This window comes from Schistocerca americana, chromosome 1, assembly GCF_021461395.2.
Source record: "Schistocerca americana isolate TAMUIC-IGC-003095 chromosome 1, iqSchAmer2.1, whole genome shotgun sequence".
Taxonomy (NCBI): domain Eukaryota; kingdom Metazoa; phylum Arthropoda; class Insecta; order Orthoptera; family Acrididae; genus Schistocerca; species Schistocerca americana.
The window spans coordinates 172,113,712-172,136,366 of NC_060119.1; the positions used below are offsets into that span (position 1 = coordinate 172,113,712).

At 41.1% G+C, this 22,655-nt stretch overlaps 1 protein-coding gene across 1 annotated transcript in view; it reads left to right on the top strand.

Annotated features, from left to right (window-relative positions):
* Positions 1-22,655, top strand: part of LOC124566579 (protein dopey-1 homolog) — a 378,074-nt gene that overhangs the window by 255,027 nt on the left and 100,392 nt on the right. Inside the window, exons 25-26 of the mRNA XM_047131121.1 lie at positions 7,189-7,315; positions 14,056-14,218. Coding sequence (XP_046987077.1) covers positions 7,189-7,315; positions 14,056-14,218 — 290 coding nt within the window. The remainder of the gene's footprint in view (positions 1-7,188; positions 7,316-14,055; positions 14,219-22,655) is intronic.

The window sequence follows — 22,655 nt, forward strand, 5'->3', positions numbered from 1 at the left end:
ATGTATACTGTCTTGCTTGTCTCTTGTCTTTACTCATTTTATGTATAAAAACAAAGATGAGGTGACTTACTGAACAAAAGTGCTGGCAGGTCGATAGACACACAAACAAACACAAACATACACACAAAATTCAAGCTTTCGCAACAAACTGTTGCCTCATCAGGAAAGAGGGAAGGAGAGGGGAAGACGAAAGGAAGTGGGTTTTAAAGGAGAGGGTAAGGAGTCATTCCAATCCCGGGAGCGGAAAGACTTACCTTAGGGGGAAAAAAGGACAGGTATACACTCGCAGGTATACACTCGCACACACGCACATATCCATCTACACATACAGACACAAGCAGACATATTTAAAGACCTTATTTTCCTCATTTTATGTATCATATATTTAATTTTATGTCACACAAAACAGCAAGTTAATAGGCAGTAAAGACTGCAAATTTTCTGAAGAGTTCTTGTTCTGCCGGTTCTGCCAGTATTAATTGCAAGATTTTTTTTAAAGAGGGACAGGATGTCAAACTGGCCGACTGTAAGTAGGAGAGGCACCACAGGTCATTTTAATTTCCACTGGCCTGAATATAGTTCGATGGCACCCATTACAAAATATTACACGTTTGAATTCCACAGAGCGAAATACAGAGATGTGCGATGGAAGAATCCTGTGTGAAGAGGCGTGACACTGTACTTCGCACACTTAAGATCAAATAACATGTCTTACGTTCCTTCAAACATATTTGTTTCATGTATCAGACTCTTTAGAAAGACGTGTGCTACAAAATGAAGATATTTTGAAAAGTCCAATATTTTCAAATTTCTGGCACCTACCTCAAACACTCAAGGGAGGGGGCGCGCCATTACCTAACATTGCCCTGGTTCGGAAATATCGTAGATCCGGGCCTGATGCACAGTGCAGTCTGAGTTGTAGTGGGTAGGTGGTAGTCTCCACGTGACCTGTGTTTATGTTCAGTGATTTTGCTGTTTCCTCTTTGTTTATTGCTCTCATGTGAAATGAAAACAAATCGGATTTCTGTGGCCAGGAGCTATCAAGTGAATTAAAATACATTCACATACTTATTGAAGGCTAAAACGTGTTATTAGTTTCAAATTTTATTTTGTTTCCACCTTTCTGACAGTCAAGCATTAATCACCTTGCAGAACAATGAAGTTATTTTTGTCGATTTGTTAAAGAAATTTGACTTTTATTAATCTTTTCTGCTGAGGCAGTCGATTTATTTGAAGTGAAGTGTTTAATTCCACACAATTGGCTAGTTTCAACTACTCGCTGCATTTCAAGTTCACATTTTCATCTTTAGCACGTATGATTATTATGCCATAATAAAGAACCAAACATGAGATAATATGGTACTGGTACTCCAAGAAAATTTACATCTGAATCTGGACATACACATGTACATTTAAGCCAGATTATGCATTTTAGTATGGTTCACAAAATTCCCATGCTCTTGGAATATCCTCTAATGTCTTGTTTCTTTTATGACATAATGTAAGATCTTCTAATGTTTTACACGTACGAACGTGCGGGCTTCTTGCGTCATCGTAGCTGTGCAAGCGTGGTGATGCCTGTCATCTGATGCAACTGCTGAAACGATTCTATTTCTAACAGGTCACGGGAAAATATTCCAAGTCGTTGTTTGAAAAGCATTACTTTCAAGTAAAGTAAATTTCGTTTTACACAAGATGAACTCTGTGCGCAAATGTCCGATGAGTTTCTTAAATCACAGAGCGTTTCACTCCCATTCAAAAATCAAATCTTTGAGGATGACCATTTAGAATATTTTAGAGCCCAGAAGATCAGACATTTATGTCGAGTTAAAAATTTTACTGGCGCATTTGTGTGATGTATACTAAAGTGTAACACGTGCAAAAAAGAGTGACATTATGTGTGAAAGCTTAGCTTCTCTTGTAACTTATTAGAGACCAATATTATACGTAAAAGCTTTTCTTTTGTTGTAGCAACACTATGTATATTAATTTAAACCATTACCTTTTCCTATTTGTGTGTTTGCGCTACTTAACAATGATGTTGCTATTGGCAGACTACATTACGTGTCCTATGCTTTGAATATCCGCTGTCATCGGCTGGTGAGATCGCTTGACATGAGCTATAACTGGCTTACAAAAGCGCATCGTAATCTCGATTTCAATCCTTCGGAAAGTAACAGGTGGTGTTTGATGGAATTCTAATTTATACTTTCGTAATACGAAAATATGCAGTGTACATGTTGCTGCACATCAGATATCTTTCCAAAACGTTTTTTTTCCCCTGAGTTTCGTTTTCTATAGTTTTGGGAAATTCTACGCCTTTGTATAAAACCACATAAGTTTTACAGTCCCGAGGAAAAGTATACTGTTCCTTAACAGAGAAAAAGGAGAGAAAGTGTATTTTTAACCAGGAAATCCTGAAAAAATCCGGGAATTTTTTTTCTTCGTCCATGTATACACCCTATACCAGCGAAGCTAGTTTGAAGGCTTGCTGCTAAGTGGTGCAGCTGTGGCTGCGTCTGCTGTTATTGCTGTTGCCACTGCTAGTGCTGCCGTAAGACACGCCCACCATGCCAGTATACTGACATCTGTGGCTTCCCTTTAAAGCTGGCACACCAGCAGCTCTGCAGTCAGTTATTTCTCTTCGCTACAGGGTTGATGTAACTTCACATTGTTGGCTTCATTCTGAATTTGCTGCACCTTAGTTTTCAATCTTGGTGTGCTCACTTGAGTTGTTATTCTCTTCTGCCATCTGTGTTGTTTGCATTTCTCTCATGTTGCCCACCTGTTACTCTCTGGTGGCTTACAGTAAATGCTCTCGGCTAATCAGGCTACCTCTGCTGGTTCTTGAGTCATTCCATGTTATGTCTGATTCTGGTTACTATAATTGATGGTAAGGTAAAAAGGTTAGTGGTTTTCCATGGACACCAAACTCGTGCAGCTCATGGAATAGCAACAGCAATTCCAACAACAATTTCAACTTTTGTTTGATCACTTACAGATTCGGGGTTCCCAACACATCCCGGCTGTCATCACTTCCTGGGTGAAGTGCCGTCCATGCATTTCCACCATTTGACTACACAAAGGATGATTGGGACATGTATTTGCAGTGGCTGAAACAGCACTTAGTTGCTTTTCGGTTTGGATGGTGCCCTCCAACAGTTGCCCTTCCTTTCTTGGGCTTCCTCGGGGACGTATTTCTTGCTAAAGAAGTTGGCTCCGTGTTCAAACCCGGTTGCACTCATGTTTGAGGAAATGTGTTCATTGCTCTCCAATTATTATTCAGTATGATTCAATGTGGTTATATCAGACCTCGAGTTCCATCAATACCATAAGCACCATGGTCAGTCGTACCACTCATGGGTGATGGATTTGGAAGAGTTGAGTTGATGTTGCAATTTCACTTGTACAAACCCAGCTTGCAAAACTTCATACCCAGATTCTCTGGTCCAAGATGTGATCCAATTGGGTCCCAGTCTGGAATTTCACACTGTAGCCCTCAAACTGGACTCACTTCCTTAGACGATATTTTGAAAACCGCACACTCTACTGAGATCACAAAGGCACCTAACTAATGCCTCATGGCTTGAACCCAGGGGACAGTGGTCCAGTGATTGCCTTGGGGGCGGAATTCTCACAAGTCTGTTTCCTGCTGGCGGCATCATGATTCATCAATTTTGCAGGTCTTCATGGCCTTTGCGGAGGAGGTTGTAACACCCCATTGATTTAAGTAGTTGTGTCACATGCCATGTCCTGATTGCTTCACAGCACATCGGCGTGTGGGCTGTCCAGATCACTGGGCACACTGTACTCACTTTGGAAAAGATGGACATTTCCACATTACTGTCTGTCATCAACTATCAGGACAGTCAGATGCGACAGCCAGGAGGTATCTGGAACAGTTAACTTTGTCCATTCCTGCTTCTACTATCTATCTTGATGACTTAATTGCCACTAGCACTATACATGAGGACCACCTGCACAACCTCCGCACTCCCTTTACTATGTTACGTTATGCAGGGCACAAGATGTCAGTTTTTTCAGGAGCAAGTGGAATACTTTGATCATTTGTTCAAAAAAGACAGGATCCACTCCCCTGACTGCAACATTTCTGACATTACTTATCTACTCTGCCCCAAAACTTACAGGAGCTGCAGAATTTTTTGGGAAAGGTGAATTATCATTTCCTTCCACAAGAGGCTCACATTGTGCATCTCCTCAGCCAGCTGTGAAGAAGGGCATTCAGTACAGGTGGACAGCTGCCTGTGAGCATGCTTTCACACATCTGGAGTGTCATTAAGAACCTCCATGTTTACTTATTTGGAACCAAGTTCACCCTCATTATGAATCACAAGCCTCTAATAGCTCTTTCTGGGCCTCACTCTCGGCTTCTGGAGCAAACTGCATGATGACTCCAGTGCTGGGTGCTCTTCCTCATGTCTTACATTTATGACATTAAATATGAGCCCACTGCACAACACACAAATGCGGCTGTCCTTTCTCCTCTGCTTGTGGGGTGCAACCCATCATTTGACCAACAGAAAATATCCTGTTTTCATCTAGATTGCACTCCTGGGATGGGTTTCCCATTACAGCTACCTACACAGCTGCAAAGCGAGCCTGTCTTGCAGCATGTCATACACTATGTGCTCCAAGGGTGGCGCACTTCTTTTTCCATGTCTGCTGATCCAGAACTTTGGGCCTGGGCTCACCTCTTCCACTGTTTGTCAGTTGTCTCTGATGATGTTCTCCTGCATAACACGGAGCGGCTACCCAGTGTGTCATCATCCCACCTAATGTGTCCCCCCAGGCTCTGCAACTACTCCATCAAGGGTGTTTGCGTATGCTGCAGATGAAAACCCTTGCAAGGTGACAAGTGTACTGGCCGGGACTAACAGAGATATGAAGACCTGTGTGCTCAGACATTCCACTTGTTCCCAGCACCAACCTGCTCCATCTCAGTCTCTTGCCCCCCTGGTCCGTCCCCCCCCCATCACCTCTTGGACAGCATTCATCTGGACTTAGTTGACTCCTGTGTGGCTCATTGTTGTGGACACTTATTATAACTACCTATATGTCATCATTCTGACCACCCATATGTTGTCAGCATGGTGCCCACCACCACCGATGCCACTCTCAATTCTCTTGTCCAAATTCAAGACAGAGGATTCGCTGCCCCACAGTGTCAGACAGTAGACCCCAATTCGTTGCAGCTTTTGAACAGTTCTACATCTCCAGTAACATCAAGGATAGTACCAGTCCTGCCATGACCATAGCTCAGCAGAGCTCCTTCTTGGGCAGAAGCCACATTTTGTCCTCAAACCCCTGGGCCCACAGGCCACAGGGCCTTGGATCCACAACGGCAGGTGCTTTCTGCCGTGCTCAGTTACGTGAGCACACTCATATGGGGTGATCTTCATAGATGGTGGTCGTGGTGGTTGCCATCCAAGGGCGGTGCCGTACGATGGTGGACACTCTGATAAGTTTAGAGCATCAACATGCTAACCAGCTCCATCCAAGCCTACCAGCTTTACCACCGCTGCTGACACAGGTCAGTCCTGGAACACCCACCTAAGCTGTTCCCACACCCACACTTTTACAACTTCCATTCTTGGGCCTTCGCCTCCACCCTCTGAGCCATCATCACCCACACCATCATTAACCATGCCGCTGGACCCTTGCATGTAACCAGGCACCCCAGCTTTTCCTTTCTGCCTGCGGGCTTCTATGCCAGGCCTCAACTTGAGTCACCTATTGGCCTCCAACAGCTTTGTGCAGGTCACTTCTGGCCCTATGTGCCCATTTCAAGGGGAAGGAATTTGGTATCTCAGCCCAGTGAGTTTGAAGGACTTCTGGACATTGATTACAACTGCTAGGCAACATGGTTGCACCTGTGGGTAATGCGTTTGCCACTGTGAGTGCAGCTGCAACACACACACACACACACACACACACACACACACACCGGGCCAGCCTATTTGCACCCAGGGCTTCCCTTTAAAGCTGGCAGCACAGCAGCTCCACAATCAGTTGTGCATCTCTGTGCCACAGTACTGGTCTCACTACTCATTGTTGTCTTGGCTCTGAATTCGCTATGCCTTAACATTCAATCTTTGTTCGCTCACTGGACTTGTTATTATGTTGTACTGTCTCCATTGTCTGTCTTCCTCTTGTGTTGTCCACCTGTTACTGTATCCTGCCACTTTTCCTAAGGAGAAATGTTTCCCTACCTTCTTAAAATTTCTCGTAACACCTATATTCATTGGTGCTGTCACCTAAACCCTCATCTTTGTTAACTGATCTGCAAAGTTTGGTTCTATTTGTTGCTAAGTAGTCTATTGCCTTCATGATTCAGTTTTTTGTCTGTTTGAAGTAATTTTTACATCTGTAATCCTGCCTAACCTCCATCCATGCTGTTGCTCAGCCACACAGCTCCACACATTTTTCTCAATACCTCCACTCACCGAGTTGGAGCTCCCTTACAAAGATAGTGGTCTGAAATTTCAGTCAGTACTTTGCTGTTTTACATGCTTTTCTGTTGCCAAATCTCCTCTTTTCACTGCATAGTGATCTTTCCTTCTGTAGATATGTTTGTACCATCTTGAATTTTCCATTAGTTTACATAAGATTCAGTAATATGAAAAGTTTCTTGAGGAAGAGGGGGATGTGCTGAATGAACATAATGTAAATTTATCCTAATTAAGATGGGAAGTAGGTATCAGATGCAGGTGCATTCAAAAAGAGGTCTAGAATGATTTGATTATGAAACAAGAATATAGTTTGGAATTGATATGTGTGTGCTGTGAAATGTTGCTTTATATCACCAGTATTATTAACTTCTTAATGAAATTTGTTTTCTTTTATATTTTCATTGTAAGTTTTGTGGGCAGTGATTAACTCGGTAAATTGAGTTGGTCATGTAACCATATGCTTTATAAATATTTGTCAGTGTATAAATAATGTCTCTTTTTTTAATTTGTTTTACATAACCATCTTCTACATGGTCTGGTATTGCCTCACCTTCAGCTTCAAAGATTTACCCTGAATACCTGGTGAAAAATTCAGACAATTGTGAAATCAGATTCAGATTCTTGGTAAAACTTTTGTTATGTTCAAGCTTCAGTATTGGGTTAATAAGTGTTCCGTACATGTCATACAGTTATTATATTTTTTTATCTTTGTGCACAGCTTATAGAGTCATGTGCTCAGATAGCAGGAGCTTGTCTGGAGCAAACAACTTGGCTACGTCGCAACATGGCTGTCAAAGAAGAGGAGCTGGAAAGTATGCCTGATGGAAAGGAAAAGGATTCCTCTGGTAAGTTAGTTTTGATCAGCACTGTTTTCCATAATACTTTTGGTACTTCCAAGCTTGAGTGGGGATCTTTCTCGTTCCACCATGAAAATTTTGTTTTATGGAATTTCATTTCTGAAACCTTTGTGGCTGTCTTCATTGTATATGGATACATTGTATGTGTATTAGGATGCAGAAGGTATGGATTTGTGACAGACTTCAAACATAGTCAGTAATTGTGGAAAGGCTGTCATAATTTACTTTAATTTTCAGTATATAAAACGCATGCGGCAACATGATGACTGCACAGTTTAAAAAAATATTGTTGCCTGTTATTTCGGAAACTACAAATCCAGGGTGTATACATTCTGGGACAACCAGGAAAAATCCAGGACTTTTTTCATCCAGGAGAAAATCGGGAAAAACACAGGAATTTTAAAGAATTCTGGGAGTTTTTCATTGTTTAAGTCTTCAGTTAAATTTTAGTAGTTTTGACTGGTAAGCGCTCATAATCTGATAAAGAATTCCACTTTAGCCTGTCATGGCAATATAATACTGCAGCAATAAAACATAAATGAGGAAAAAAAATAAAACTTAATTTGCGAAGAGAAGCGTCATTTACAGCAACAAAACACAGCTCACACACAAGCACCTGCCAACAGCAAAATGTGTCGAAGGCTTTAGGATGAATACTGCAATAATTTACAACAACAAACTACTTCCGATGGGCATGACGTCATAACGGTTTGCTATTTCCTCTTGGTTTACAGCTCTCAAAAACAAGACGGATTTCTGTGGCTGGGAGCTATAAAGTGAATTAAAATATTAACATAATTATGGAAGGCTAAAATATGTTATTAGTCTCAGTTTTCTGATTTTATTTTATTTCCAGGTTTTTGGCAGTCAGGTATTAATTGCCTTGCAGAACAATTAAGTTATTTTTGTTGATTTGCTAAACAAAATTGTCTTTAACTAACTTTTTCCACAGAGGCTGTCAATTTATTTGAAACACTATTGGCTGGTGTAAAATGTTTGCAGAATTTCAAGTGCACATTGTTATCTTTTGCGAGGTATTGCATTATGCCATAGAACTAAACATGAGACAATATAGTACTGGTAATAGAAGAAAATACGCATTCCAAAAACCACACTGAAAAGTTTAATATCAGCTTGGGACCTACTTCTTTGTGCATCTGGACTTACGAATGTGTTCTTTAAACCGAATTATGGATTTTAGTATGGTTTACGAAATTCCGATGCTCTTGGATTATCCTCTGATGTCCTGTTTTGTTTATGACGTAATGTAAGATCTATTAATGTCATTACATATGAACATATGGGCTACCTACGTTATCATGGCTTTGCAGGCACGGTAAGAAGTTTTCTGGTGCTCTCTGACAACTGCTGAAACGAAATCTTAACAGGTCACTGGAAAATATTGCAATTGGTCGTTTGAAAAGCATTACTTTCAAAGTACATTTAATTTTGTGCAATATGAGTTATGTTCGTGTGTGAACGTGCTTTGAATTTTTTAAATCACAGAGCTTTTAATTTAAAGATTAACACCTTGAGGGCCATCCACTTACAAGAATTTTGAGCCCAGAAGACTAGACATTTACATCATTACTTAAAATTTTACTGACACATTTGTGTGGTATATCGAAGTGTAACACCTTCAAAACAGACAAATATTATGTGTGAAACCTTAGCTTTTCTTGTAGCTATTCTATGTACATTATTTTAAACCATTAACTTTTCCTTGTGTGTTCATGCTGCTTAACAGTGTGTTGCTACAAGCTGACTACATCACGTGTCCTATGATCTGAATCACTACTTTTACATGTGACACATCTTCCAAAAGACAAAAACTGAGTTTCAGAAACCATTTTTTGCTGTCGTTTTGACAAGTTAAGGTCAGAAGCAGATTTGCTAGCCCAGTCAACTACGGTGCCTGGAAAACAGCAGATGTAGTACATGACTTAGTCAACACAATCGCTATTTCTCTTCAGTTAGACGAGGTGTAAACAGCTTCAGCCTAATATTTCAGCTTATCCTTCACTGTACAAAAAGTCACTCCGTTCATATTAGCTGAAATTTTTAAAAACGAGACAAAACGCTGACTGCATTTACATGGCAGTGAAAATCGATTGCGGAACTGGAAAACAGGCAAACAGAAGCGGATTTCCAGAATCGAATTTGAAGTGATTAAATGACTACCCAGGAGTGGTATTGGGAGATAGATTTACGAAATCAGGTTTTGGGAGCCCCATGTAAACGCAATGAATATCTGCTATCATCGGCTGGTGAGGTCACGTGACATGAGATGTGATTGGCTTACAAAGATTTACGAAATCAGGTTTTGGGAGCCCCATGTAAACGCAATGAATATCTGCTATCATCGGCTGGTGAGGTCACGTGACATGAGATGTGATTGGCTTACAAAAGCACATGATGATCTCGATTTCAGTGCTTCGGAAACTAACGTTCTGTGTTTGGTGGAAATCGACCATGTACAGGGGGTACATAAAGTGCGGGAACACTTTCAATTATTTATATTTATTGCACAAGAACTAAGTACTAACCCCCCCAAAACATATGATATGCGAACCATGAGTGACCTGGCAGATGTCGATATGGTAATCGAATTCTTGCCATACCCCTCCCAGCATGGCATCATAAACTGTGGCAGTCACTTCCCGTATTCTCGCCTGGAGCTCTGCTACATCACATGCTAGAGGCAGTACATACACCAGATCTGTCATGTTTCCCCGCAGAAAAAGTCACTAGGAGTGAGATCTGGTGATCAGGGTGGCCGTTTCATGAAGCAGCTGTGCCCTTCTGTAGCATGCCTGATCCATTGATAAGGCAGCTCCGTGTTCAGGTACCCACGAACTTACGAAACTACGCTGTGGTGGTATACATGAAAACAAACTTTCAGTATTTCTCTTCAAAATGACATGTGTGATATCTGTACAATGTTTGGTTCTTGGACAATAAATAATTGAAAGTATTCCTGGACTTTATGTACACCCTGTACTTTCGTAATATGAAAATATGCAGCATACATGTTGCTGCAAATCAAAGATCTTTCCAAAATGCATTTTTTTGTATAGTTTAAAGTGGCAGGAGGCCCTATGCTGGTATATAAAAGCTTAACCATTTAACCCTTTAACTGCCCTGGACGAGTTAACGCGCGCCTTTGTACCTGTCCCTGTGTGCTCTGAACGTGTTTACACGCGCCACCAGTCTTTCTGCCTGGTAGTCTGAACATGTGTACGCGTAGACACATTCAGAGTACCATGCCAGGTAGGACGACTTATGGCACGCGTAAACACGTTCAGAGCATACAAGGACAGGTACAGAGGCACATGCGTTAAATCTTCCAGAGCAGTTAAAGGGTTAAAGGACTGATAAGTTCTGTGATCCCGAGGGAAAGTATACTGTCACTTGACACAGAAAAAGTGTATTTTTACCCAAGAGAAAGTTTATCTTTTTACCGGGAAATCCGGGAAAAACCCGGGAATTTTTTTTCCTTGTCCACGTATTCACCCTGAAATCCTAACTGTTCCCTCCATGCACATTTATGAAATTATAATTTTCCTGCACAGCAGGCAAATTATACTTGAGGGGAGTCATTTTGCTACCCACCTGCCAATTGACATCATATGCACGGACTCCACAGTATATAGGGATGACAATATATAACAAGTTAATTGACAAAAGTACGTTTAATATGAAACCAGAGGTTCTAAAAACAAGGTTACATTTGATTCTTTGGGGGAAATGCTATTATTCAGTATTAGAATTCATAGAGGATGAAATGATAATTAGAGCAAGGGGTATATTAATAATTTTTACTTATGGACCGTCTGACAGCAACTGAATAAAACACAATTTTAGTGCCATGTCAGACGGTCCATAAGTAAAAATTATTAATATACCGTAATATTTCACGCAACTGAGGAAGACAGGACTATAAAAGTTGAAGAGAGCAAGGGGTAATTAAGTGTTGGGTTTTATTGTATGTATATATAACAAAATTATATTATTATTATTATTATATTATTATTATTATTATTATTATTATTATTATTATTGTTGTTGTTGTTGTTGTTATGCTGTTTGTTAACATCAGCTGTTCTAAGTTTATGGTGAAATTTTACAAAAAATTTGATATGTCTCCTGTGCCTGAATCAAATGATTTGGATTATGTACACTATGTGATTAAAAGTATCCAGACACCCCCAAAAAACATACGTTTTTCATATTAGGTGCATTATGCTGCCACCTACTGCCAGGCACTCCATATCGGCGACCTCAGTAATCGTTAGACTTCATGAGAGAGCAGAATGGGGTGCACTGCGGAACTCACGGACTTCGAATGTGGTCAGGTTATTCGGTGTCACTCGTGTCATACGTTGGTACGTGAGATTTCAACACTCCCTAAACATCCCCAGGTCCACTGTTTCCAGTGTGATAGTGAAGTGGCAACGTGAAGGGTCACGTACAGCACGAAAGCGTACAGGCTGACCTCGTCTTTTGACTGATAGAAACTGCCGACAGTTGAAGAGAGTTGTAATGTGTAATAGGCAGACATCTATCCAGACCATCACACAGGAATTGCAGTTAGGCAGGAGGTGAGAAAACTTGGATTTCATGGTCAAGCAACTGATCATAAGCCACGCATCTTGCCGGTAAATGCCAAACTATGCCTCGCTTGGTATAAGGAGTGTAAACATTGGATGATTGAACAGTGGAAAAACATTATGTGGAGTGACGAATCATGGTACACACTGTGGTGAGCTGATGGCCAGGTGTGGGTATGGCGAACGCCCCGTGAACATCATCTGCCAGGATGTGTAATGCCGAGAGTAAAATTCAGAGGCAGTGATGTTATGGTGTGGTCGTGTTTTTCATGGAGGGGGTCTGCATCCCTTGTTGTTGTGTGTGGCACTATCACAGCACAGGGCTACATTGATGTTTTAAGTACCTTCTTACTTCCCACTGTTGAAGACAATTCTGGGACGGCAATTAGACGATTCAACACGATCGAGCTCCTGTTCACAATGCATGGCCTGTGGCAGAGTGGTTACCATGCAATAACATCCCTGCAATGGACTGGCCTACGCAGTGTCCTGACCTGAATCCTATAGAACACCTTTGGGATGTTTTGGAACGCCGACTTCATGCCAGGCCTCACCAACCGATATTGATACCTCTCCTCAGTGCAGCACTCCATGAAGAATGGGCTGCCATTCCCCAGGAAACATTCCAGCACCTGAATGAGCACCTACAAGAGTGGAAGCTGCCATTAAGGCTAAGGGTGGGCCAACACCACATTGAATTCCACCATTATCGATGGAGGGCACCATGAACTTTGTAAGTCATTTTCAGCCAGCTGTCCAGATACTTTTGATCACATAGTGTACATTGTGAGAGTATATACCACAAAATCCACAATTCACAATCATTCCATATAGAGAACATGTTTGCAGATTACTGTCTGTATGTGGTGATTCATTATATTGATCAATAATCTTTCTTGTAAGCCAAGAAATTACTTTTTAATACAAATGACTTCCCAGTGTATTATTACTTAATATATATTGTGTCGATATGAGATAGCAGCTCTGTAATCACACGAACTTGATGCTACCAGTATAACAACCTGGAGATTGCAGTGCCAGATTCCAAGCCTTCAAATCTGAAACTCGGCACTCTGCCACAATATGTCATGGTTTCCACAGCCGAAATATGTTGCTCTAATATAGTTATACTGCTGGGTAGACTGCATAGCCATACTTACACTAACTTTAAGTCACTTTATTTTAAATGTTCATCTTGTGTGAACACTCACAAACAGTCAACACAAAAGTATTAGAGAGTTATTCTGATAGCCAAACAGAGTGAACAAGAACAGAGTTGCATTCTCCAGGAACATGAATCATATATGATATTATCTTGACACCAGTAGTATAAGTGTGCAACATTATCTGTTGTTGCAAGTTCGATGTGTCAGCTCCATCATCCACAAAATACAATTTTACTTTTGTGATTCCTGTATGTTGTGTTTGTCAGTGACTCTGTCGCCTGGAGCCCTGCTACATATTCTGTGTCATTTCCACAGATGTATGTTACTAGAACCAGAAGCACATGAGTAAGATCCATGTAAGCTAAATTGTAATAATGTTGATGCAGCTAAGACTGAAATAGATATCATCTGCTTCTGCATGACTTAATGTCCCAGGTACTAATAAGATTTGCAGTACTGAGCTAACAGCTAATTCATCTCTCCCTGAAAATTGCTGTTTACTGAACCTGTCTTTCCTTCATTAGGAGCTCCAATGTATGGGAAGATAAACATTTTTATTGCAGGTAATAATCTTTGTGGGTAGTAGTATTTGTTGCTGAAGCTGCATTCTTAAGTTTGAGTTGGGGAGGGGAGGGTGCTTGATCTGAGTGACACAGGCTAAGCATCCATTGATACAGTACAAACCTGTCTGTAGAAAATACAGTGGAAAATTACCTTCATTAAAGCCTGTAATGATAGTAAGTCACCTCAGGTCTCAACAAATGTTTAATACTCATTATTCATAATTCTCAAACTCAAATAATGGTTGCTATTTAATATTGTAATAAATTTTAATGATGTCACAGCATCAGTTACTGGACTCTGCAAGTATTATGCTGCATTATGATGTAATATATGTGATTCAGAAATTTAAACGTACATTCTCTGACCTATTCCTTCTTTATATTTACAGTATCAACATCAGCAGCACAGTACAGTATTCAGGCACAGGCTGTGCTTGCAGAATTATTGGCCCCTCTTCTTGATGTCAGCTATGGCAGCCAAGAAAAAGAGAGAGTGGTTACGCTTCTTACAACTGTTATGTATAACATAACACCTTATCTCAAAAACCACTCGTGAGTACAGCTGTTCATTTTTGTTCTACTTAACATTTCGTATAGATTGTGTTTTTATTATGGATGTGCTGCAGAAGGATTCAAGAAAATAGTTGGCTCTTACTAGCTTCTTTTGATACTTTTAATTGTTTGAAAAAAGATTTACAAAGTTAATAAAGTCTCATGTTGCTCTCTGTGCCAGTTCAGTGTGAAATGCCATGAAATTCTTGCTCTTGCATAGTTTTCAGATCTAAAATGTTTAGTTGTCCTGTCTCTCCATGAACCTTCTAAGAGATCTCAAGTTGTATCTGTTTTATCACACTTTTGACACAACCACAGAAGGAGATTTTACGTGTTACAAGCCTCAACTGTGTATAGTGTGCTGAGTGAAACACTGTGAGAGGAGAATGAGGAGAACACTGATAATGATTACTGTCAAGAACACACGCATTTATTGGTGAATACTCGACTTTACAAATTGGCTTAGGCACCAGATCCTGAAGTTCAACTACTATTCCAGAAGCCAAGGCTGGATAGTAAACAGTTCTTGTCCCTCTAGAATGTTCACGAAGACAGGCTGGCATGTACTCAATAGAAGCAGATGCAGTGCGAAGTACACAAGTAGAAAGATGGGTTCTCATTATTGAGCTGACTTGGAACTGCCCTCTCTGCTACAGTGCTGGTGCGTATCACTTCTCTGGCTATGTCACCACTGTGACTTCTTGGTGCACAGCAATTGCTGGACTATATGCTGTCCCCAGAGTGGGTTGTCGACCTGTCAATGCCTGGTGGTGTGTGCTGTGCTTACAACACCACACTTGTTTCCCCCAAATCCCCTGGCCATGGTCGCATATGGTTGTGGTGCAAACCGACAGTGAGATGGAGGTTTGGATGTAGGGGTGGCAGATAGGACGGGAACAGAACTGAAGTCGGCGACAGGCTGCCGTCTGTGCCCAAGCATCTGCCCTGAGCCCTCACGAGAACACCTCGTAAATTGCAGGGAGGACACCTGCCTACATCCAGGGCATAGTCTTGTACGCTGCAGGACCCCTCTTGAAGAGGAAGACGGCAGGGCAAAGATGGACGCCCTCAGTGACATGGACTGTTGTGATGATGGCATCAGGGATGAGGGCGCATCCATCTCTATGGGAAGTGCCTCATGCTGAGATGCCATCTGGTCCGCAGTGAACTGCTGTGACCCTGGTTGTTGGCTGCATGCCAAGCAGTGGCCCTGTAAAGGAAGAAACAACAACATGTTGTGCCCAAGGACGCACGTAACAATCCCCTGTTGCCATCGCTGTCCGGGCTTGAAGGTCTTGAGTATTGCGTCCTGGATCTGAAAATGAGAATCTTTATATTGATGGGTACTCCTCGTTAGTGGGTGCAGCATATGAAGCAGGTGCAATGCCGGTGGCCATGGAGGAGTTTGACTGGGGAAGATCCATCTCAAGGTATTGCACGGTAGGTGGGCATGAACAATTGCCTGGCCTCCTCCCTGATTGAGTTCTACAGAATGTACTCGACTGCGCCTTCAATGTTCGAACGAAATGTTCAGCTTCGCCATTTGATTGCAGGTGAAATGGCACTGTTGTCACATGTTCAATTCTGTTGGCTGTCGTGAGCTGCGGTCCATTATCAGACACTATAGTCCGGTTCACGAACAATGGCGGTTCGTGCATGTTGACTCATGGACAGGGATGGCATTGTTGACAATTCAGAGCGATAGTAGCGGTAACATGTGCATGTGCTTTCCGCTTGAAGAAAGCGTATATCCTGCAAATTCTTTTTTTCGCTTACTTTTGCAGAATTTGTCACACACCATCACTATCAGCAATGACAACTCGCATCAAATGGAATCAAAATTCACTAAGCAACTCACTGTTATCATGTTTAATGCTCGCATTAGCTACGCCATTCACAGTGGAGCACTCAGAACATACCAAATACTTGTTGGCTGTCAGAGAATACGTGACATATGAGCCCCGAACAAGTTTAAACTCGACATCCATCGTTCATGACTCCATGTATAACACTTCTGGCAAGCCCCAAGCCCTCAATGCAAAAAATTGAAGTAAGTGTAACGGTTGTACTGGCCTGCATTGTAGAGTTAATCAGAACCATAAAGGGAAAACAACTGAAGGCATCCGCTACAATAAGCCATCATGTGTTCCAGAAAGGTCGAGCAAAATCAATGTGGATGCATTTCCATGGACTGCTGGGGCATGACCAGTTAGAAAAGCATTGAGAGTGAGCTGCCTGTTGCTCCATGCAAGCGACATAGCGTGATGTCCTGTCTTCAATCTGGGTATCCATCCCTGGGCAAAAACAGTGGCATTGACCAAGCTGCTTTGTCCTCATAGTATCCCGATGTCCCTGATGCAATAAACTTAAAACATCCTGCTGAAGCATGCAAGGGATGATGACTCAGGCCTGGTCATTCTCAGTGTGCATCAGCAAAACACCATGTTGTACTGACAAGGCTTGACGGATAGCGAAGTATCAACAAACTTCTGGCCAAACAATGTCTTTCACTCTCTGTGGCCACCCTGCATGCTTGTAATTCAGCACAGTGCTTAAATCGGCATCCACAGCTGTCTCCTGTGCTATGCATTGAAGGTCCGTGGGAAAATTGTTAACCGTGGAAGTGTCCAGAGCACTTATCTGACAACATAATGCTTTGGAGGAGTCAAACTGATCAACCTTGTCCAGTGATAACCTTGACAAAACAGTGGCATTGGAATATTGAGCCCTAGGTTGGTGTGATTTAACAGCAGTACAGTCCATTCTTGCAAATTCTGTGCCGTTTGTGGCGGAACAAGCTTCCTTAGGTAGAAGAGTGAAGTGAGTGGCTTTTGATCCGTGACCAAGTAGAACTTCCTTCCTCAGAGGTAATGATGAAACTTGGTTACACCACAAATGATGTCCAATGCTTCATTTTTCAATTTTACTGTAATTTGCCTGAGTTTTAGTCAGTTGGAGGCAAATGCTGTTGGGCAATCCAGTGATCCAACACAACGCCTAGGCCAATAGAAGAAGTGTCAACTGCTAAAACCACTGATTTTGTTGGATAAAAATGTATGAGGCACATGTTACTAAATAGTGCCTGTTTCAGTTGATCAAAAGCCAACTGGCGTGCCTTGATCCATGCAAACGGAACATCCTTACACCGTAACTTGTGAAGCGGAGCTGCAATCTGAAAGGTGCGAGGAATGAATTTGAAGTAGTACTTCAGTTTGTCTAACACTGCGTGCTGTTCATTTAGTTTTTTGGGAGCCGGAAAAATCTTTGATGGCTCGCAAATGAATCTGGGTGGGGTGAATACCCTGCACGTTAATGGCATGTCCCAGATATTTTATTTCCGTCTGGAAAAAAGAGCACCTGCCAATAACAGTAATTGAAAAAGGCACTCTAAATTATCTAAATCTTTCTTTGCAGAATTTCCAGATATGACACTGTCATCCTGGTAATTTGAGCAAAAAGGCACCTTGCCAGTCACTTGTTATAAAAAGTGTTGAAGGATCGCCAGTGCTGAGGCACCACCAAAGGGCAGACATTGAAATTAAAATAAGCTGAGATGAGTGGTAATAACCAAAAATTTCTTTGAGTAGTCATCCACAGGCAATTGGAGATAAGCATAGCCAAGTCTATCTTGGAAAAATAACGACCCTTGCCTAGTCTGTCCACTAGTTCCTCTGAGCGAGGGCCAAATGGTAAGTGTCTTATCACGGTCTGAGAGTTCACAGTCGACTTAAAATCAGCACACAGTCAAAGACGACATCCATAGGGTTTGTGAAGGATGACTAATGGGGAAGACCACTGACTTGCACTGAATTGCTAGATGACCTCATCAACTTGCCATTGTTGTAATCATTCAGTGACATGTTCCGTAAATGGCAATGGGCACTTGTCTAGCTCGACAAAACTTCGGTTCTGCATTGTCTTTGAATGACACGTGACAATTGCTAAAAAGTTCTCTAAATTTCTCACACACAGCTTGAAGCCTTCCTGTACACACGTGTTGAAATTTCAAACACTGACTTTTGGATTGACAGTGCGAAAATGTCAAAAAAATTCTGTAAAGATTTGGTAAAAAGCACTGTGAATACAACTGTCTTCGTTACAACTTGAAAAGTAGCTGGTGTACTGAAAGTTCCTAAAACTGGAATTTCCTGTCTGTTACCAGCTGACAGCACATGTTTAACTGGACTCAGTACTGGTGATCCTAATTGTTCATAAGTAGGTTTGTTCAGCAGGTAAAAGAAGCACCATTGTCCAGTTGCAATTTGCCATCATTCATAGTAACAAACACCTTGCCCCGACTATGTTCCACATATAAGAGATAACTATCGCTTCCTGCCTGTGTCCGTGAGCCACTACAGTGTGTGACAGATAAAGTGGGCAAAGATTTAGTAGTGGACTTGTGTTTGCATTGGCGTGACTTGTTTGGCACATGAAACCCACCTGACTAGTGTTCACTAAGTTTTGTACTTGGGTGACCTTTTACGACATTTACTACAGCCACAGGGTCGCACTGTTTCGTGGGTGACTGCCATGACATCATTAATGATTTGAACTGGTTTAGTAGCATGTGGCTTGGGAATTTGCTGTCCATGCAGCTTTTCCTTGCGCACTGACTGAACATAACCTTTTGTGTTGCAAAAGTAACAAATACTGTTGTGACTTCGGCACTGAGCACACTTACGGCGACTAAAGTACTTTGGGCAAGACTTTGCTATGTTTTTTGTGTCTACTGGCGTTCTGCCGGCGCGGCTTGGCATCATTTATTTATTTATTGTTCCGTGGGACCAAATTAAGGAGAAGTCTCCATGGTCATGGAACGAGTCAATACATGAAATTATAACACGATATTAGAAACAGATAAAATGAAATATAAAAAAATATATTCAGGTGACAAGTCGTAAGTTTAAATGAAGAAAATCAACAATGTAACACTGGAATTTGCTTAATTTTTTAGCTCTTCCAGGAGCTCCTCGACAGAATAGAAGGAGTGAGCCATGAGGAAACTCTTCAGTTTAGACTTAAAAGAGTTTGGGCTACTGCTATGATTTTTGAGTTCTTGTGGTAGCTTATTGAAAATGGATGCAGCAGAATACTGCACTCCTTTCTGCACAAGAGTCAAGGAAGTGCATTCTACATGCAGATTTGATTTCTGCCTAGTATTAACTGAGTGAAAGCTGCTAACTCTTGGGAATAGGCTAATATTGCTAACAACAAACAACATTAAAGAAAATATATACTGTGAGGGCAATGTCAGAATTCCCAGATTTTTGAATAGGGGTCGACAAGAGGTTCTCGAACTTACACCACATATAGCTCGAACAGCCCGTTTTTGAGCCAAAAATACCCTTTTTGAATCAAAATTACCCCAAAAAATAATACCATACGACATAAGCGTATGAAAATATGTGAAGTAGACTACTTTTCGTGTTGAAGTGTCACTTATTTCAGATACTGTTCTAATGGTAAATAAAGCAGCATTTAGCTTCTGAACAAGATCCTGGACATGGGCTTTCCACAACAGCTTACCATCTATCCGAACGCCTAGGAACTTGAACTGTTCCGTCTCGCTTATAATATGCCTATTCTGTCTGATCAAAATATCGGTTCTTGTGGAATTGTGAGTTAGAAACTGTAAAAACTGAATCTTACTGTGATTTAGCATCAAATTATTTTCCACAAGCCACAAACTTATTTCATGAACTACATTATTTGTTACTGTTTCAATATTACACACAAGATCCTTCACTATCAAGCTTGTGTCATCAGCAAACAGAAATATTTTTGAAGCACCTGTAATACTAGAAGGCATATCATTTATATAAATAAGAAACAGCAGTGGCCCCAGCACCGATCCTTGGGGAACGCCCCACTTAACAGTGCCCCATTGGGACTGAACATCACTACCACTCTCAATATTGCGGAAAATTACCCTCTGCTTTCTGTTCTTAAAGTAAGAGGCGAACCAATTGTAAGCTACTCCCCTTACTCCATAATGGTCCAACTTCTGCAGTAATATTTTGTGGTCAACACAGTCAAAAGCCTTCGTTAAATCAAAGAAAACACCTAGCGTTCGCAACCTTTTATTTAATCCGTCCAAAACCTCACAGAGAAAAGAGAATATAGCATTTTCAGTTGTTAAACCATTTCTAAAACCAAACTAAACATTTGACAGCAAATTATGTGAATTTAAATGCTCCAGTAACCTTGTATATACAACCTTCTCGATAACTTTAGCAAACACCGATGGCATAGAAATAGGTCTAAAATTGTCAACATTATCAATGCCTCCCTTTTTATAGAGTGGCTTCACTACCGAGTACTTTAATCGGTCAGGAAACCGACCACTCCCAAAGGAAAAGTTACAGATATGGCTGAAAACTGGGCTAACATACATAGAACAATACTTCAGTATTCTGCTAGATACCCCGTCATATCCATGAGAGTTCTTGGTCTTTAGTGATTTAATTATTCACTCAATCTCCCTCTTGTCAGTATCATGGAGGAGCATTTCAGGTAACAGTCTCAGAACACTTTTTCCTAAGAGCGCTATATGATTCCCTGTTGGGACTAGGTTTCTATTTAGTTCACCTGCTATATTCAGAAATTGATTATTAAATACTGTACATATATGCGACTTATCAGTAACACGGACATTCCCACTATGATTCTATATCCTCGACCTGTCTCTGCAGACCAGCAACTTCCTTTACGACTGACCATATGGTTTTAATTTTATCCTGAGACTTAGCTATTCTACCTGCTCACCACATACTTTTTGCCTTCCTAATAACATTTTTAAGCACCTTACAATACTGTTTGTAATGGGCTGCTGCATTTAGATTTTGACTGTTTCTAACGTTTTGATATAATTGCCACTTTGTTCTACAAGATATTCTTATCCTTCTAGTCAGCCACCCAGGCTGCCTGTTTGTGCTAGTACCCTGTTTTAAACGTTCTAACGGAAATCAACTTTTAAAGAGCATGATAAAAGTCTTGAGAAAAGCATTATATTTATCGTCTACTGTATCAGCGCTATAAACATCTTGCCACTCTTGTTCCTTTATAAGGTTTACTAAGGTCTCTACAGCAACTGGATCAGCTTTCCTGAACAGCTGATGACTATATTTAACACATGTTGCTGCACAAAAATCTTTGAAAGTTAAAATTTGTGCGTCATGATCTGAAAGGCCATTCACCCATTCACCTTTTTGCTAACAGAATGCCCTTCTAGTAATGAGGAATGAACAAAAATATTGTCTATGGTTGTTCTACTGTTCCCTTGCACTCTCATTGGAAAGAATACGGTTTGCATATGATTATATGAATTAAAGAGGTCTACCAGCATCCTCTTCCTTGCACAATCACTTATACAATTAATATTGAAGTCACCACATATAACTATCTCTGTATGTGATGTCACATGCTGTGTCACACGGGCCGGGCAGGCATGGGACAGTTTACGTTCTACAGCACTACTAACACTGTCAATATGCAGTTCATTAATATTTGACATTTGCATCTCGCACTTAGCTAAATCATAAGTGTCCTGAGCCTCAATTAATTATAATACTGTATCTAAAGAAGGGTCAGGTTGTTTCGAAATAGCCGGCCGGAGTGGCCGAGTGGTTCTAGGCGCTTCAGTCTGGAACCGCGGACTGCTACGGTTGCAGGTTCGAATCCTGCCTCAGGCATGGATGTGTGTGATGTCCTTAGGTTAGTTAGGTTTAAGTAGTTCTAAGTTCTAGGGACTGATGACTTCTGCTGTTAAGTCCCATAGTGCTCAGAGCCATTTTTTTGTTTCAAAATGGCAACACAAATTCTATTGTCACAAATATTTTGATCCACTGTTTATGAGCTTGACCTGCTGTCTGCTGAAGACAGAAAAACTTGAGCCTTGCAACTGCCACAAGTGTTTGTTCATCAGAGTAAGTGGTCAACTTGTTAACTTAAATCTCAAACTCTAACTGTTCTGGTTGTTTGTCAGGAAACAATTTCACTATGAGCCTGTAAACTTCCATGGCCACTGTGGAAAGAAAAAAAATGCCTTGCTCTTCGTACCTAGTAGATGGTATACATCCATATGATTCATCAACTGAGTTACGTATTCTGATCAGTCCTCGCGCAGCTTTTTTTAAATTGCGGAATGGTGGAAGGGCTGATGGGGGTTGCGATTGAGGCTGCTTGTAGATTCTGCTGTTTTTGTGTTAGCTTTGTCACGGCTTGCAGCAACCACTGGATTTTATCACCCTGTAACTGAATAATATGCATTAGACAATTGTCTTGTGATGCAGAAGCCATGCCTGTAAGGAACTCGGATTAGATGCCACATACAAAATAATGACCACTTAAATGTAATTATTACTGTAATAATGTGACCCACTTTACATACTAGTGAGACACTGGCATCAAGGGATCCATGCAACTCAAAATAAATAAA